Genomic DNA, 19,249 nt, shown 5'->3' with positions numbered 1-19,249 from the left:
CTGTTAGTGACACAAATCCATTTCTAAAAAGCGAGATTAGAAGAACTCAGGATCAATTGCTCATCTAGCGTAAGCCAACAAATGGACTCTATTTCAGCCACTTAAATATTCACTGGGTAACTAGTCCACAGATACCTTCCAGGTTTGGTACATGAGGATTCATGTGATTAAGCCACTGTTCCAGTGTGAAGTCTTAATTACACATGTCTTCTCCTTCTGTCATAATAGAAGGATGTTATGGCCCCATCCATGGCTTTGTCTGAAATCTGTTCTACACTGAAGACCAGGGCAGGTATGGGAAGTAATAGGAACTTTTTTGCTCTGAGGATAAAAGAAAATCTTATCAATTTCACAAATAAATTATTTTTCCTCGGGAGAACCTGCAAGTGCTTGTCTTATGGGCAGTGTGCAGGAATGGGAGTCAGATGTGTAATGATAGCATTTCATTATCAAATGAGTCTGTAACTTACCATAGGGTTATCTCCATGTACATGAGCATGAGGAGATTGATGAGAAAGAATAGACAGAAGTCCTGACTGATGGCCAAATTAATTGTATTTTGTGAAAATAGGGGACTTGCATTGCATAGTCTGACTTGTGTCAGTCATTGAGAATGAGTATGTGTCATTCTCAAATGTGCATTTCAAGCTTTTGAGTTTCTAAAGATACAATTTCAAAAACATCCCAACATTAAAAAACAAAGAGATCCCTGACAAGGTCTCCCAAATGTGTCACACCGTCAGTTCATCACTCATGTTCCTTGCGTATAAATGCTATAAACTTACTGTGATTAATTTAAAACAGGTTCATTATAGAAGATATTTCATATATAAGTGAAAACTATAGACTGGGAAATGGCAATTGTTGTAAGGAGAGAAAAAAACTAAAAGAATTATGTAAAGCAAAAGTAGTCAAGGAAAAAAATTTTCCGATCAAAGGGTGGAAACAGAATGAACTTCAGAGAAAACATTTTCCTAATGTGGCTCTGAATATGCCTTTTCTTTTTGTGTGTTCTGTGTTAGAAAGATCATGAGCACAGCTGAATGTATCACTGCCAGAAAAGGTTAAAAGGGCAATTCCAAGGCATATAAAAATATTATGATACAACATACAAAAATGTGATTAAAACAGTTAGCTATAACAAAATATGTTACTATTGTATTTTGAGACTGCTTGCCATTCCATCCCACCCAGTAATCTCCCTGTAGTGCAGCCAAAGTTGAGCATTTGAGTCCATCTTCATTTCCCATCACTCTCCAGTATCTCAAGCACTGCTTCTGCTCTGCCATGAAATGCAGAGCCAGCCTTTCCCAGAAGGTACACAATCCCTCTCACACCAATCTTCATTCGTGCCTATTATTATCCACGACTGTCAAACATACAATAATGTATAAATGCTACTATTTATCCGTGTTTGCTCTAGTAGTAATCACAGTTTAATAGCATGCTGTTGAGGAAGAAGCAAGAAAAGGAGATAACGAGGCGGCTCCATCTATTTAAACGCCTCAGCTGGGAGGGTGAGGTGGGGGGTAAAATGCAGTTAAATGAGACGTTCATCTTTCTTCCTTTGAGGCCAAGTTGCAAAAGCTTGCCATGGTAGTGCTGATAAAGAAGATTAGGAAGAGTCTTAAAGTCTGCATTTAGATGTAATGTTGTCTGGGAAAAGCATGAGGACAAGAGACTGACACAACGTAATATGCACCAGGGTGCCTGAGGAAGTTATCCCTTCGTAGAAAACCGTAAGTTCAGGGAAGCATGCAGTTCTTTTGTTGCATTAAAAATATTTTTTCTCTGATATTACATTTTGCTCTCACTACTAAGATTAACCAGCATATTCTTTTAAGATTACTTTGGGTAAATGTGATAGTCACAAACACATCGAGGGTCAGGAAGGGCTTAGAGGTCATTTTGGACCTGTCCGCAGCCACAAGCTGCCACACCCTCGGACCCTGTCACAGCAGGCAAGAATTCACCTGTGGACAGGTAAAGGCACCTCAATTCAAGGAGGGGGAGAAAGGTGACTGATGCTGTCACTGCTGCAAGGGATATTTAAGAAAGGTCCAGTGCTTTGTTTAGCTCAGCCTCAGACTGATTTAAGGGCAATCCTCTTTCATTTTAAGGGCCTGAGAGATTTTCAGGATGCTAAAGCATCTTGGGATATGAGAAGACATTGCTACAGCCTTGTAACTTTTTCCACAATTTTTATTTGGTCATTTGAGCCTAATGCACATGTGCTGCCTCCATTGTCATTACTTGCAGGTACTTTGGCTTCTATATGACAGAATTAGAGTATTTTCATTTGCAGGAAAAGATGAAAGTCACCAAATCACAGGAAAGCAGCCGCTTTCCCGTACCAGGAACTCAACATGCAACAGGCACTTCCCGAGCATCTTTCATCGTATTTGTGTATGAGAGACAAAAAAGGAAACAGAAAGCAAGCGCTGGAGGAAGGCAGCGATCGCGGAAAGGAGGAGTGTGAAGAAAAGCCCGGCAGGGGGGGTGGCTGCTAAAGATAAAGGCCATGGCAGATTCCCGACGAAATGTGCACATCCCTGACCAGACAAACGCATCCCGTACCACAGCCCCGGGTCGGGACTGGGGCCAGGCGGGCAAAGCCACCTGGTGGCGGCTGTTCCCTGCGCAGGCGGTGGCGGCAGCGGTGTCCCGCCGATGGATGCGCTGCCGGGCCCTGCGCTCCCACCGCCCGCCGCCAGGGGCCGCCGCGCGGGCGCGGCCGCGCAGCCGCTCTGGGCCCAGCGCCTCGCTGGTGCTGACGACGCGACCCGAGCGGGAGCGGCGGTCGGAGCGGTGGTGTCGGTGGTGGGCTCGGTGTTACGGCGCTTCTGCCCCTTCCCCGCCGCGCCATGCCCACCGTGGAGGAACTTTACCGCAACTACGGCATCCTGGCGGACGCCACCGAGATAGCAAACGAGGTGCGTTGTGGCTGCGGCCTGTAAGGCCTAGCTAGGCCTCGGGCTTGCGTAGCGCTGCCGCGGGGAGTTCCGGGCCGAGGCGGGGCGGGCAGCGGGCGGGCCGGGACGCTGCCGGAGGAGCTGCTCAGCCGACTAGCACCTGAGGCTGTGCGCGGGGTGTGCTTTCTCAGGACCTGCTGCGGCGCGGAGCGGGGAGAGATGAGCATCGCGCCTGCGGATCCGCAAAGGCGGCGGCAGCTCCCGGCGCGTGTCGGCAGCTCTCCTTTTAAACGTGGCGTCGCGGATATTAACTAGTTCTTAGCTAGTCAGGCTTCTGTTTGCATAAGTGGAGGGAGTTTCGCCTGGCGAATTCAGGCCTTAAAAAGAAGACACTGTAGATCTGTACAGATCTGATCCAACGCACTTGCAGATCCGGAGAGCCTCTGGCAGGCTGTCTTGCTGAAGGAGTTGTTGGAGGAAGGTGGAGTCTGTTATGTTCAGTAACTGCCCGTAGCCCTTTATTTTTTTACTTCCTTAAGGCAAGAATGACAGGTCGACTGTCACGACTGAGGATTTTTTTTTTCTGTAGAATCCTGGCCAGATCTGCCATTTGTTTATACAGTCACTGAATAACTAAAAGAAAAGAGCATATATTTCCAATAGAAAATATTATAGTTAGTTAAAACTAGTTTTGGAGTTGCGTTAGGCCCTCATTTTACTGAACGGCCACCTGAAAAAGAAATAGATTCATTTTTTCCTTTCTTTTTTTTTTTATAATAATGTCCATAAGTAGGAAAGTAACTTTGCACATATCTAGCCATGGATTTTAAACTACATGCTACTGTACAAGGTCACTTGGAAAGTTCTTCTAAGAGAACAAATAATACGGTGGTTGGGGGGGAATTAAGGTTCTTTTTCATTTTAATTCAAGGCTGTTCACTTTGCTTAATTATGTCATAGTGAAACAAAGTATCTTTGTATACAGCCAACAAAAACATAACCTCAGAACAAAAAACAAAGTGCAAATAAAATGTTGGCAACTACGGGAAGAGACGAAGAGTAAAACGTCCTGGTACTGTGTTGTTTTACAAATAGGGGCCATCATTTTGACTATTGTGAGTAGCTTTTGTAAGGTAGGAATGGCCATCTTAAGTAAAACAAACTCAAGCATTGTTGAGAAATGCAGCCTGTGACACGGAAGCAGATGTGTAGCTTGCTAGATTGTTCTTAAGTGAACATTTCTGATGCTTTGTTTAACTGATTATATTTTTGGCATATAAATGTTCTCTGGTAAAATACTGCATTACTTCATTAACCTTTGTGAAGGAGTTACTGCCTTTGAACTTGTCATTTCATAATCTTATTTGATGTCTCCAATTTTTGCATTCTGAGAAGTCATGAGTAATTGTTCCTTGTTCATCAGTTTTATCAAACTTACTGCTTTGTTGTCTGTTAACGACCTTATGAACATGATCTCTCACTATAAAAAGTCACAGTCACCCTGTCTTATAAAAATAAATGTTGAACATGAGCATGGAGACAACCAGAAGTATTAAGAGGAGTAGTTTAAAAGACTGGAAGTATTGAGGTTGTAAAAGAGTGTTAAAGTTGAGAAAGGGGCTCAGGTATGAGGAGTGTGTGAATGGAATGAAGGTGACAAGTTGAGAAAAACTACTAGGAAGCAGCCTTAAAATAAAGACGAAGACGGGTGCTTCCCCATAACACGTTGTGAAACTGGTCACAGGGTATTACGGGGTATGAATTAAGAACTAACCTAGAGAAGTGAATAGGTGATTGGTCAATTGACAGTTCGGTCGGTGCACTGTCTATGGCTTAGGATATTCCTGTGTTACAGATTGGGAGGAAATGTGCAAAACTGATGGATCATGCTGCTTTTGTCGTTGCCTATGTTTTTTCTTGAGAATTCTGTGCTGACAGGTATAGGATAAAACAATCTTCTGCATGAACTATATTTTGCCTAAATGGTAGGAGTAGCTAGCATGAAGGAATATTAATTCTTCTGTTTCATTCCTGATTAAATGCTTTTTCATATGTATTAAGTTTTAAGTAATGTGTTCCACATAAAAGTTGTTCTTAATGTGTAGTCTGAGAACCTGTGTCTGTAATGATCTGAGTTTCATTGCTAGTTTGTGCTAGCTCATTCTTCTCTTTGCTTGAGTGCTCTGTGCTGGCTCAGCTGCAGAGTAAACTGAGTGGGGATGTGGATCAGCTGATGGGCAACCGATTTTTTCATTGGCTGTTTTTCATTCAGATCTGTATCCCACCCCAGTTCAGAATCTGGCAACATGGAGAGCCACCAACAAGCTGAAAGGAGTGCTTAAGGATGCAGGTTGCTTTAGAGGACAGTAATGCAGCATATTACAGTTTTGTAAATTCATACCTGTATTCAGTATGGGAGAACTTCCCTCTGAGTAGGGGTGATGATAGATGTGCCTCTGGGAAAATTATCGGGGAAAAAGCATCCTGCATTGTAAATGTTGCTGTTCAAAATAGGATAAGCTCTCTAAAACATTCTTTTCACAACCATGAGGTAAATTAATCTTAGAAGATTCTGATTATTACTAGTATTCTAATAATGCTGACTTCTGTTTCACAAACACGTGGCTAACTGCAACAAAGACTTCAATTATTTTAATGTTTCAGTCCTGCAGGCACAAAATTGGAAACACCTATGTGATTCTAGCTGGAGCAGCTAGAGAACATTCTACTCTTGCTGAAGTGTTTATTTCTATACATCAGCTGGAGGTTTCTGGGGTATTTTTTGTATTTAGTTTCTGTTAAGAGTCCTGTCAGCACTTTGTTTTATCTCAGATTAAGTTAACTACTTGAATAGATGTCAGAGATGCTTTAGCACAACATATATAAACAATCATTAGTGATCCATTGCAGTGGCACAGTTGTTGGGAAAGGGAACCTCTGAGAGACAAAAGGCATAAACTCCTTGAAAACTGCCCAAATTCAGTGACTTATCATATAATTCCTTCCAATTGAATCACAGGTAGTGTGTAACAGCTGTCAGCCTTAGGGCCAGCAGTTGGAACTGTGAGCACCTGAACAGACAGGAACCAGTATAACAGTAAAAGCCAGGCAGCAGAGGCAAATTTTATGAAATTGGCAGTTATATCAGTATGAGAGAAAAATCTCTTCCTTTTTAAGAAGCTTTGGTAATATAATTCACTTAAATAATTAAAGAGAATGGGAGAGAAAAAGTCTTTTGTTACCTTGAGAATAAAACAAGATTTTTTCATTCATGTATTCTGTTTTCAGCATCAGAAGGCATACCAAGTGATTTTGGATGGTGTGAAAGGAAGTGCCAAGGAGAAGAGACTTGCAGCCCAGTTTATTCCTAAGTTCTTCAAGCATTTTCCTGACCTCGCTGATTCAGCTATCAATGCCCAGTTAGACCTCTGCGAGGATGAAGATGTTTCTGTAAGAATAAGAACCTTCTAGCATTGTAGCAAGTTGATACATTGAATTCATATTTTGCTATTATTTTCTCTTTTTTGTAATAGGTTATGTCTTTTGGGAGTAGAGGGTTGGTCTTTGGACAACTTAAACGTAGTTGTATTCCCGCAGTTAAAGAATTGTGTGGTGGTTTGGGTTTTCAGTTGTCTTTTTCACTCCCATCACTGACGAAAGGCATAGCTCTGTAGAAAGAAACCTACAGTTTATTTGAATAGCATTTACATGTTTTCCTATCAAAAAGCTCTCTCTGGTAATTGGTTCTGATAAATCCTGCTGGGAGGCGAGAAAATCTCTTGCACCTGAGAACCAAGGGGATATGATTCTGGCTGTATTATTCTTGCAGAAGTTTGTGATGCTTCATGCTGCTTCTGCGGTATTGATAGAAGCTGAACCTTTGAAGCATCATTGTTTATCTGGTCTTAAGTGATTTAGGCAGATCACTCAAGGATTTTTGTCAGTGCTGGGAGAGTTTATTCCTGCCACATGCACAACTGAAGAACTGTCCTTCCTGTTAGCAAATAAAACTCCAGAATGATGCACATTCCATCCTTTACTTTGTCGGTCATATGAGTGATTTTGTGAACAGAGTTGCTGTTTGAATTTGATTTTTCTCCAGAGGTTCTTAGGTCTAATTAAAATACATGGTGTTCTTCATAAATATATGAAAATAGTTGTTTGCAATTTTTTTTGTGTAATTACCAACATTTTTCTTTTTTTTTTATTTCTACAATACTGACAATTTTGACAGATCCGGCGTCAAGCAATCAAGGAATTGCCTCAATTTGCCACTGAAGAAAATCTTCCTCGGGTAGCAGACATACTGACCCAGCTTCTACAGTCAGGTAGGAGACATTGGTAGTTTCCTGGCTGATCTCCTCATGGCACACCTGAAAATATATACAATATTGGTTCTGTAAAACATCGATTGATAATTTATCCCAGTGCCATTCCTGTCCTTCTTCTGTTCTTTTTTGCCTTCTTTATATGTGCACTACAGTTGGGCTGCTGCTTCTGCTGAAAGGTCACTAATTATCCCAATCTAAACTGCAAATCTTTCTTTTAAATAGAATATTTTTATTTTATTCAAGTTCTCTGAAAGCATCTGAAAATGCGTGGGGGGGAAACCTTCCTGTTATGGACTGCAGCAAATTGCTTCTGAAAAAGAGTTCTTGGATTTCTAATGCAGGTTCTGAAGCCTGAAAAATCCTGAAGGCATTTTCTTTCATACACTGTATTTTTGGTACAAAATAAATATTTCTGGGGTATAACATAAATTCAGAATTTAATGTACTTTTAATCTCAGTAAGTTATAGAGTGCTAAATATTAGGCGTTTTAACTTCTATTAAAAATGTCTGGTTAAGTCTCTAGGATTCTCAGAAGATAGTTGTTTTGGAGGGGTGTTTTTTTGATACTTAGGCATTTCTCCATTTAGTTCAAGACGAAAATTGTTTCTGCCACCTAAAATTATTGTAGATTAAGAGTTGAAAAAACTATTTATTTTACATTAACTTAGTGAAGGTCAGCTTGTTTATACAACTGTTCCTTAAAATAAATCAATGTATTGGTTAATAACTTCCCTTCAGGTTTTCAATCCTATCAAGTTTGTAATGTTAAAATTTTGGCAGGGAGGCTAAAGTGACAAGTAGCTTTGTGGTTTGGTTCCATCTTTCATAATTGTGCCTTTCAACTTTATCTAGTAGCTGTTAAAAATATAGGTTGTTTTGTTTATAACTAAATGCTGAGGACAGAATACTTACTGTGTTATATCAGCAATCTTTCTTCATTTTTCTGCTCTTGTCATTTCAAGGATATACATATCAGATTTTTTTTCTCTCTCCAGATGATTCTGCAGAATTCAATTTGGTGAACAATGCTTTGCTTAGTATTTTTAAGATGGATGCTAAAGGTAAAGGCCACATTTTTCTATATACATCTTCTATTAATACTTCCCAGTCTCTAATAGGATGAGACAGGACTCAATTTTGTATCTTAGTACAATGCAAAACTGAGACATACACTTAACTGTTTGGTTTTGCAAAAAATACCGAACTTAATAATAGCGGATCTGAAGTATACAGATAAGGATGTGTTTTCTGTCAAGATACATGAAAATTGTGTTTCATCTTGAAAGTTAGTATAGCAGTTATTTTAAAATGTGTCATAGAGTCTCAAAGGAGTAAACTTCTTTCTTCATCATAGACTGTTCAGCTCATAACTTAAAATAATTTGCATTACCTGGTTTATTCTCCATTCAGGGACTTTGGGAGGCTTATTCAGTCAAATTCTTCAGGGAGAAGATATTGTGAGAGAGAGAGCCATTAAGTTCCTCTCTACAAAACTGAAAACCTTGCCTGAGGAGGTGATGACAAAGGACGTGGAAGAGTTCATATTGACTGAATCAAAGAAGGTGACTGTCTTATTTCAGTGCAAACTTAAGTATTATTAAACCATCCCTTATATTTAGCGTTGATTTGGAGGTCTGTTTAAACCATGTGTACTGCTGAGCATTGTACAAATGTGATGTTGTACTTAACCTATTCTGTTACACTGTTAAGTTTACAGCAATTTTTTGTGGGAATGTTGAAATCATGCTAGGCTCTTCTCATTTTGTCAAAATGACTTTGAGTCACAGAATCTTTCACATTGGAAAGGGTCTTTAGGAGACTGATCAGCTCAGTGAATTATACTCAGTTAAATTCAGATCAGATTTCTGGATGCTTTTTCCAGTTGACTTTTGAAGACCTCTAAGGAAGGAGAGTTCTTTACTCTCTGGGCAGCCAGCTTCAGTGTTTAATTGTCTTCAATAGAATTTATTTTTTCCCTTTATCCAGTTGGAACTTCCCATTTTAGTTTTGCATCATTGTCTCATTCTCACTGTGTCTGCCTCAGCAAAGAACCTGACTCGTATTCTTGGTGACTTGCTATTAAGTATTGAAGATTAGTGATATTTTGCCACAGCTCTCTTTTAGACTGGAAAAGCCCAGTTACTTTAGGTTCTCCTCACAGGTCATGTGCTCTAGACACTGATCACCTTGTTTGCTGGGCTTCCTAAAGCTTATCAACCACTTCCTCATACAGGAGAGCCCAGTACTAGGTGCAGTTCTCCAGATGTGGTCAAATCACAGACAAGAAGAATCTTCTATCCCTGTGCTTCTCTTAGTCTGTGCCCTTGTGACAGCCCAGCACACTGCTCATCACCTAAGGAATGGCACTGTCACTTATGTTTAGCATGCTGTTCCCAATAGCTCTTGGTCTTTTTAGCAGAGCAGTTTCCCCAGCATGTGCTGATGCAGTTCATCCCAGGTGCAGGATTTTGCTTTTGTCTTTGATGAATTTTATGAGATTCCTGTGCATTCCCTAAACTGAGAAAGGTCCAAAAAATATCAAGACAACCAATAATGAATAGATACTCATTTAATGTTTATTCTGCCTGAAGCATATGATATTGTTAGATAGAAATTTGTTCTTAAGTTTAGAGTTAAAAAATGTTTCCTAAGCACAGCTTGATGGCAGATACTTTAATTTGTAGGTACATTCACTTATACCATATGTTTTCATGTGTAAATTTAAACGCTAAATATCTGCATACTTTACCTTTTTGAATCTAGTGGGTGTGACTTCTAGGTTTAAAAATTACCACCATAGAACTATGTTCTCTGTTTTTCTGCTAAGGTTCTGGAAGATGTGACAGGAGACGAATTTGTTCTGTTCATGAAAATATTGTCTGGATTAAAAAGCTTACAGACAGTAAGTGGGAGGCAACAGCTAGTGGAGCTGGTAGCCGAACAAGCTGACCTGGAACAAACATTCAATCCATCTGATCCAGATTGTGTGGATAGAGTTCAACAGTGCACTCGGCAGGCAGTGCCACTCTTCTCAGTATGTATTTGTTTGCTTTGCATAAGGAGTATTGTGGAAAGTTAATGTCTGTAACTTGTCTTTGGTGTTCTGAATGATTATGTTAGAATGACTGCATATCAGTACTTTTCCACCTTCAGCTTCTACTGTATTCAAATGCTGGAAAACATCCTTAAAGCCTCCAAATATGAAAATATTTTGTATTAACTCTCTTTTCAAATTTAGAATGTTACACTGAATTTTGACAATTCTCACATTAGGTTGCATGAGTTTGATTATTTCCAGTCTAGTGCCAGGCAATCACAACACTTTTAAAGGCCTGTTCTTGGATTGCAGCCAATCTTGTCTGCTGCTGTTGCAGACAGCCTCTGTATTTAAGCTACCTGCAAGGGGGGGGCTCTCTGTTTTAGGAGCTAGAGGGAAGTTTAATACAGTTTTAAAGTATAGCTGTGCAGTAGGCATTTATAAAGGTAGCAGAGAGATGGGGTAAAAACATTTAGCTCCTTCAAACTCAGAGTAGCAGGAATAATATGCAATGGTTTGTTTTCAGAAAAATGTGCATTCCACAAAATTCGTTACTTACTTCTGTGAGCATGTTCTGCCAAACCTCAGTTCTTTGACTGCTCCAGTGGAGGGTGTTGATATCCAGCTAGAGGTAAGCCAAAGCTAAAATGTCTTTCAAATAGCAAAAATAAGCAGACTCCTTTCTTAAGCAGTTTTCATTTCTTGGTTCATAGGAAAATTAGCTACACTAGGAAAAAAGTTTTCTCTATTGAGGCACGACTGAGTATTGCCTTCTAAAGCATGTATCATTTGTCCCAAGCTAGAATTAAGTAGATCAGTATAATCGTTGTTACATTACTATAAATTTTTTAAGCACATAGCATTTACTGAAATGATGGTTGCACAGCTTGTGCTAATTTAGTCTCCTAAGGGAGTGGCTTAATGTCTGTAATTTTGCTCACATTAATCAGTGCTGCAGCTTCAGTTTGATCTCTGTGGCTTTTGCTTTGAAGGTGAGCTGTGCTGCAGATGTGGGATGTGAGGTTCTGTTTACTTGTTGACTAATGGTTGTTGGTATTAGGCACACAAACCTGCATTTCTGTTAGAGGATATGAAAAACAGATTAGCCGTGTTCTTCTTTGTATTCCTTCCTGATCTTTGAGACTGGTTTAATTGTAATAGCTGGCCTCTACTGTGCCAGCCATAGTGATGTGATAATTCATTTTAGGTTTAAAGTTAAGCCTGTGTACTTTTCAGTTAACACACAAAAACCTGGCTATCCTTATGTGTAGGTTTTAAAGCTTCTTGCTGAAATGAGTTCATTCTGTGGCGATATGGAAAAGCTTGAATCAAATTTGAAGAAGCTGTTTGATAAATTACTGGTAAGACTAGTTCATTTCTTACTCATGTAAAACACTTCTAAAAATTAAGTTTTCATCAAAACAAGTTATTTTTATGTATTCATGTCTTTATCCTTTTTCTGAAGTGGCTCTTTCAGAGATAACTCTATGCGTGGTAGGAGGTCAAACATGATTTTGCAATTCAAAGCCTTTGTAGATACAGTCAGCTGTTACCTGAATAATGTTTTTAATCCAGTAGAGTCATGTGGGTTTCTTCTTTTTAAATTTTAAAGTCATCAGAGAATCACGTTGATCTTGTTAAAGGCTATATCTGCACTGACAATATTAAGTAAATTCTGCACTATTTCAAAAGCACTGGTGCAGTACATTGTTGCTTCCTGTAGTAGTAGTGCCACAGTAGTGTTTCCTCTAAGGTGAGAAGTCACATAAGTGGAGGCAAACCACCTGCACCAGGGCTTCATTCAGCAACTTACCAGATCAGTGAAGAGATTGGGGATACTTCTTAAATTATCAGCATAAATACACTGTCCTGTTCAAACACTGCAGAAGAGCAGTTAGTCTATATAAATGTGTCTCATGCGTTTGTTTTTTCTTTCTGTCGTTCAGGAGTACATGCCCCTTCCTCCGGAGGAAGCAGAGAATGGGGAAAATGCTGGCAATGAAGAGCCCAAGTTACAATTCAGTCATGTGGAATGTTTATTGTATAGTTTCCATCAGCTGGGTCGTAAACTTCCAGACTTCCTCACAGCCAAGCTGAATGCAGAAAAATTGAAAGACTTTAAAATCAGGTAATCATTTAGAGGCAAATGTTAGTGTTCTGTTGGAAAGTGTGCGTTAGAAAGTGTTTGTGGAGTTCCCCAGGGCTCATTACTGGGGCCTTTACAGTAATTTAGCTGAGGAGTTCGACTGCATTATCAGTAAGTTCACCAGCAACACCAGCTTAATAATGGAAGACTTAATTTGAGCATTTTTCATAAAGGGAAGAAAAATGAGATTACAGCTTCCCTTTGCTTATGCTTTCAGTTTTACAGGACTGTGTAAATTTTGCTAACAAGGTTGCTTTTAAATATTTTAGGCTACAGTATTTTGCTCGAGGGTTGCAGGGGTATATTCGGCAGCTTCGTCTGGCACTTCAAGGTAAAACAGGAGAAGCCTTGAAAACAGAGGAGGTAAATATTGTTCAAGAATTCTGATTTTTCTAATTGTGCCAACTGAAATAATATTAATAGACTGCATTCAGTTGTAAGTATGCAAATAGATTAAGGGAATAATACTGCTAACATTATTGCAAGTGAATCCTATCTGATGCTGCATTTTGCAAGTGAAGATGATCTTTTAGTTTCTACTGGTAGCTACTCTCTGCATCCACGTGTATTTGGTTTAAATGTGCTCTGTGCTTTGTTTTCATATGTTGTGTAAAAAACACCAGTGGGAAGTACACTGGAACATTCAAAGCAACTAGTTAGTGTAAAACTTCAAGAAGCCTAAGAGTGGTTGTGATGAAAACTCAGAAGTGTACACACCTTTCACTGTTACTATTGCTATAGCATTTTGCCAGTCAACCCAAAACAGAAGTGCAGCCAGTTTAATGTTACGACTTCATCAAATGCATAAAACTGCTAGAATAGGTGTTCAGTGGTGTTTTGTTTTTTTACAGAACAAGATTAAAGTGGTTGCTTTGAAAATAACCAATAACATTAATGTTTTAATCAAGGTAAGTCCTCACATTATGAAGGAGTAAATTCCTATAGCAGAGTAATCTATGCAGAGGAAAGGAAAATATTTGAACAGAGTTGTATTGTGTTACCATGTACTGTGTTAGTTGGTGTTACCTAGTTCAGAGTTTCCAGTGCTTTACTGTTTCTAAAGAGAAGTGGATTTTGCTGACCATGCAAGCAGCATGATGTTACTCCTGTTGCTGCTGCTGTTGGGGTGGGGTCTTGATGCCCTTTTTTGCAGCACTGGTTGCCCCAGAAGAAGACCACTTTGCTTTAGGAGTCTGAATTCTGGCTGAGCCTTTTTCTTTGTCATTTTCTTTTCCTACAATGGCAGTGAGGGGTAAGGAATAGTTTATACAGGTGCAAGGATATGAGAAGAAGGGAGGAGGCAAAGAAAGCTACTGTACAGAACCTTTTTCTCCAAAGAGTCTAGAAGACCTGGGCTGCAGAAAGAGCCTTGCATCTGGAACCTGTGAAACCCTTCTGATTTCTTCTAACCACCTTCTCTTTTTCTTCACTCTCACTCACACAATGAACCAAAGACTTTGCTGTTGGTTTTGCAAAGCCTACTATCATAGGGATATCAGATGTTTCCTTGCAGGAGCCATTGTAGTTCATTATAAGATGCTTGGTGTGCATAGAGAGGGAGAGAAAACCATTCAAGGTTGGATTGGACAGGGGCCTGAGCAACCTGATCTAGTTGAACATGCCCCTGCTCATTGCAGGATGGTTGAACTAGATGGTATTTGAAGGCCTCTCCAACACAAACTCTTGTATGATTCTGTACTTGGTCAGTACAAGACACTATTTTGATAATTTAAATGGTATTTGAATTTCCTAGTAAAGGCAGTTGGATAAGGCAGTAAGCTATTGCCTTCTCCCTGTGCCATGGGATTTCAAAAAGGATTTAAAATTGTTGGAAACTAATGTCTATTCTGGAGTCTCAGTAAGTAGCTAAAGTTTTGAAGTGCAATTAACATGAATTTAACTGTAGAATAAACTGTCCAATTTTGTCTCCACAGGATCTCTTCCACATTCCTCCTTCTTACAAAAGTACAGTCACACTGTCCTGGAAACCAGTACAAAAGGCAGATGCAAGGTAAGAGTTCTTCATTTAAAAAAAAAAGGTGGTGGTTGTAAACAGTAAAAATTAACTTCCAGTCTGTGTATATATAATATACACAGCACATGAGGTAAAAGTTTCACCTCAAAAATAATTTGGAAAAATATCTTAGTCTTGCTTAGGGATACAATAGGCTGATTGAACTGGAGACTAGCTTACTTCTTCTTCTGAGGTATTATTATTCAGAGCACCTTCATTAGTTGCTGCTGGTTTCCAGTGGTTAGTCTTTGAGGCTGAACTACTATTCCTGTACTTGTCCCCACAGGGGTGTAATGCCATGTTTTTGTTTTCTTCTGTCAGTCAAAAAAGAGCAAGTGAAGATACGACCTCAAGTTCACCCCCAAAGAAACCTTCGGCAGGACCCAAAAGGGATGCCAGGCAAATATATAATCCTCCTAGTGGAAAATACAGCAGTAATCTGGGTAGTTTTTCTTACGGTAAGTTAGGCAGCTTGGAAGAACTTTGTCTAGTGACAGTTGCATCTTGGGGTTTGGGATGAGGGGAACATTCTTGGGAGATCAAATTGTACTGTCACAAATTTTTGTGTGTAATGGTCTTTCCCTAGCTCTTGAGCTATTGCAGTTTTTGACTGTTACCAGCCTATAAACAATGTCATTTGCAAGTTAATTTTAGTAGTGTTTTAATACCTAGAGTTAGTAATTGAACTGTTGTGTTCTCTATTATGACACACAGCACTTGCACCAATGTCCCAGTGTTGCTGCAAGTGGCAGAGCTGGGTCGCCTTCTGTTTTACGACTGGACTTATGCTGCATTCCTATTACAGCCACTGCTGATGTTGCAGACCTGATCCAGAAGTTCTGGGAATTGCCATGTCACTGTACATGCAGACAGCTATATTCTCATGCTCCCAGTCACAGTGATTCTGTCTCTCTGCGAGTCATATTTGTGAGTGAAGCACAAGAGCAGTTTCAGACTGGATGAATAAACCCTTGTAGGCCATTGGTCCTGCCTATGGCAAGTAAAGAATATGGTACCACAAATTATCACCCATGTTCAGAGGTTGAAAAACTGATATGAAGTGCTGTCAGATATATAAAGCAAAAAGAAAACATCTGCAAATTTCTTACTCTGGACTTCAGGTGATACATCTGTGTCTTTTGAGTATGCTTTTAGTCCTGCAGTTGTAAAGATTAGGAAGTTTTCAACCAGAAATGTTTCATTACTTGCTACTCTTGTTAGCGAGATGCTTAGGCCTCTGGTCAGGGCAGCATCTGCTTTCTGTACTCCTGAAAATGAGCATGCAGTTCTCTTCTGTAGATAATATGACCTGTATTTTAAGTCTGTACATGAAGAAAACAAATCAAAAGAAACTATAAAGTGGTATGGGTTTTTTTTTTTGCTGTGATCAAATTTGTTCTTAAAAAAGGGAATGGAAAAATTTTCTACAGATTACAAATAGTTTGTGTGGTATCCAACTATAGCTAAGAATTCTAATAGAATATAGTTATCAATCCAAGAAAATAATTAATATGGTGGTTGATAATTTAAGGATAGAAAATATAAAATGACACAATACCAGACAGAATAAAGAAGTTGTGCTTTTCCATCATTTTATCAAACACTAGTAACAAGTCAGATTAATACCTAAATATCAGTATTCTGTTATTGGACGGAAAAATGAGCTGGGCAGCCAGTTTTCAGTTCTGTGGTAATGGATTGCCCCAAATACAGTTCTAAAATACAGGCACAATTCTGTATCACAGTATTAGTATGCAGAAAGACTGCACTTAATTTAGACAGGCTAATTGCTCTGACCTCTTTTTGCAAGTACTGGAGTCCGTTTCCCATCAAAGCATAACTCAGCAATTAATGGTATATATTTAGGATTAGCCTCAGAAACTGAAGTTAGCCTTCAGTACATCCAGATACTGCTATTCAGTTTTAATCTGTATACAGCATAAAACATGCATGAAAAGTTTCAACTCTTATTTCAGAACAAAGAGGTGGTTTCCGGGGTGGCCGAGGAAGAGGCTGGGGAGGACGTGGCAATCGTAGCCGAGGAAGAATCTACTGAGAAGACTGCTTATCTTCCAAGCCCCTGAAGGGCCAAAGTGAACGTGCTACTCAGCAAGTTTGCTTGGAGCATTGTCTTCTTCAAGGACTGCCTTCCACTAAGACTGAATTAAATGTTCTTTATACCTTTGTATGTATGATCTACTTTTCTAACGGACTACAACTTGTCCATAGTGAAACTACAACTGTATTTTTGGATGCTTACAGTCAGAAGTTTTGGGTTCTTAATTTTGAAGTGTCTTCAGGATTCAAAATTGGAAAAGAGCATAGATGTTTCATCAAAAGCTGCATCTTGACAGTTTGTAAAATAACCTAAAAGTCAGCTACTGCATAACTGAAACTATATAATTGAGTTTATGCATTAAGTAATAGGAAAGGCATGACAACAGAGGTACATGTCAGATAAGCTTAGCAGCTGAAGTAATCCTTTGCTTATCTATAACTGTATTTTGCAATATGTGGAGAAGAGTACCATTGCTAAATTTGCTGTGATTTACATTTTTAATTGAATTGAATGACATACATGCTGTTTTTTTAAAGTTTGCAACATGATTGGAAATCTGTTTTGCTTGTAGCATGAAGCAGTCCTTTTACTTAACGATGTGGAGAACGTGGCATTTTTGGTTTGCACCTCTTACTCTTCTCCGTGCATTGTAATACAAAAGTGATGTTTTGCAAATTCATTTTTAATGTTTAATATGAATATGTGCTTATAATTATGCTGTGAAATCTAAGTAAATGAACAGCAAAAAAACAAAACAATAAATGACTAGAATTATTCCAGGAATGCGTAAAGACTGATGCAGTGATTAAGCTTCATAGGCTGGAGCTGGACCATAGTAGTCCCTGGCTCTTTTCTGTGTTTTGCAGATTTTGGATTAGCTGGCACTTGAGGGTGGGTTGTTTTTTTTCTTGTTTTGTGAGGGGTTTTGTTTTGATTTTTTGTTTGGGTTTTTTTGTTTGTTTTTTTGTTTTAACCAATAGTTGCATTTAAAAATCTATGAATAAAATTGTATTTTAGGTAACATTGAAAAATTCTAGGGAGTTCAGTGCAAGATCTAGGGAGTACAGGAAAAGTTTAAAATTCCTTGCTATTTTTTTCCATAGCAACTTGAGATTCTTATTTACTCATGTACACCCAGAAAATACAAAGAGCACATAATTTTTTTTTTATTCTCACCACTCAAAATTTTTACTTCTCAGGTCATTCAGCATTGTAAAGGAATTAGCAATTGGGACATGGGAAAAGAATTTTAATTAAGTGTTCCAGGGCATGTTGATGTAAAATACCTTAGGCTTTAGAAGAGTGAGTAATACTTCTTACCCTGCTTTTTCTTTTTTGTCCAGCCATTTGATATCCACAGAAGATGATGTCTCCCCACCCTAGTTCCATTCATATTTGCTTGTGAATCTTGACTCAGGTGTTTTCATTAACACACTTTGATATTTATCACTACAGTCAGACAGCGAAAATACCAAAATTGTGTCAAAGTTAGAGACATTGTTGATGCTATATTAGAAGTCTGTTTTTGCTTAACTCTGGAACTGTAGGCAGCAAACTTTGGACATTCCAGGACATGTGAGCTGAGTAGATTTCTGATCATAAGCAAGCTGCTAAACTTTGATTTGTCACAAAACCCATGAAATTTGGCAAAAAGCTTTCAAGGACAAATGTGTGAGATCAAAATGTCACTCTGAAAATGCACTAGATGTGTAATAAGCTTCCATTGGAGGATGAAAGGAGGAAAAAAACAGTTTGCACTTGTGACTATAATTGGTGTTTTGAGGTGATTTAAAAATGTAATCTCAAAGATTAAACATAGCTTGTATTTAGACTAGTAGCTGGGTGCTAGCAGCATATTTTTACTGAATTTTGACAGGTTTTTTTACGTGAGTCCCGTATTTCAGAGGTGATGTGCAAAGTTCTTGTGGCCTCAGAAGCAGATTATTTTTTTCCCTAGTTTAATATCAAGTTTTAATGCAGTGAGTTCTTGTGGAAACACCTATTTACCATCTTGTCGAATTGTAAATGTTCCCTTACAGCTTTGGAATAAATTCATTTTGTAATTTTGTTTGGCTCATTGTTTCACAGTTACTCTGCAACATTTTGTGTTGGCTTAGTAAAAGGGTTCTGTGGTACCCTTTGGTTGCAGTTGACTTCTTAGATTGCTGTAGATGTCTAGAGCTTTTTGCAATTAGGGAATAGATTGTAGGAAGACTGTGTGTAGCTGTTTGAACTTTTAAGTAATTCAACTTTTCAATGCAAAGTTTTGTGTAGCAATTTAAATAGGAAAAGCTGTATGTCATACATGTTATTTTTGTAATCATGTGAAAAGGACTCAGTCACTGTCTTACTCAGCCTCCTTGATGTTGACAGTGTGATGCAATTTGTTGGTGTCCAATGATAGAGTGGCTTGGAGTGGCAGCCTGGGTTTTTTGTGGAATCTGTAATATTCCTGATATGTAAACGGGCAGCGGTGAGGAACTGTCGTGCTTGTGCTGCACTATTTTCTCTAGACTGGTAGAAACTGAATCTCTTGCCATCTGCAGACTGGTTTTTACTAGTGAGTTTTGAGTTACAGGCAGATTTTACTGTTTAATGGGTCTTGGGAAGTTTGGTGTCCCCAAGCAAGACTGCAGAAACAGAACAGAACAAAATTTGAATGCAGCAGCTTCTCGGTATCACTTGGGACTGGGAAACACGTTCACACTGCTGGGTTGGCATTTACTGTTAACTGAAATGAAAAAGTTCA

General features: G+C 39.0%; 1 protein-coding gene across 1 annotated transcript; it reads left to right on the top strand.

Moving 5' to 3' along the window:
- The first annotated feature begins 2,742 nt into the window (after positions 1–2,742).
- Positions 2,743–18,567, top strand: API5 (apoptosis inhibitor 5). The gene is made up of 14 exons (XM_071558640.1): positions 2,743–2,933; positions 6,201–6,362; positions 7,147–7,240; positions 8,240–8,305; positions 8,655–8,806; positions 10,072–10,278; positions 10,808–10,912; positions 11,553–11,642; positions 12,228–12,409; positions 12,697–12,790; positions 13,279–13,335; positions 14,362–14,438; positions 14,763–14,899; positions 16,418–18,567. The coding sequence occupies exons 1-14, from the start codon at positions 2,865–2,867 to the stop codon at positions 16,495–16,497; spliced, it is 1,572 nt and encodes a 523-aa protein (XP_071414741.1). The 5' UTR covers positions 2,743–2,864; the 3' UTR covers positions 16,498–18,567.
- Positions 18,568–19,249: the final 682 nt, after the last annotated feature.

The sequence above is a fragment of the Pithys albifrons genome, chromosome 6, assembly GCF_047495875.1.
Source record: "Pithys albifrons albifrons isolate INPA30051 chromosome 6, PitAlb_v1, whole genome shotgun sequence".
Lineage (NCBI taxonomy): Eukaryota > Metazoa > Chordata > Aves > Passeriformes > Thamnophilidae > Pithys > Pithys albifrons.
The sequence above is the reverse complement of the archived record's forward strand: the minus strand, read 5'-3'. Positions and strand labels throughout refer to the sequence as shown.

Coding starts and splice junctions, on each gene's coding strand:
- API5 (XM_071558640.1), top strand. CDS start 2,865: ATGCCCACCGTGGAGGAACTTTACCGCAACTACGGCATCCTGGCGGAC. Junction 10,279..10,807: donor AGGCAGTGCCACTCTTCTCA/GTATGTATTTGT, acceptor GTTTGTTTTCAG/AAAAATGTGCATTCCACAAA. Junction 12,410..12,696: donor TTGAAAGACTTTAAAATCAG/GTAATCATTTAG, acceptor TAAATATTTTAG/GCTACAGTATTTTGCTCGAG.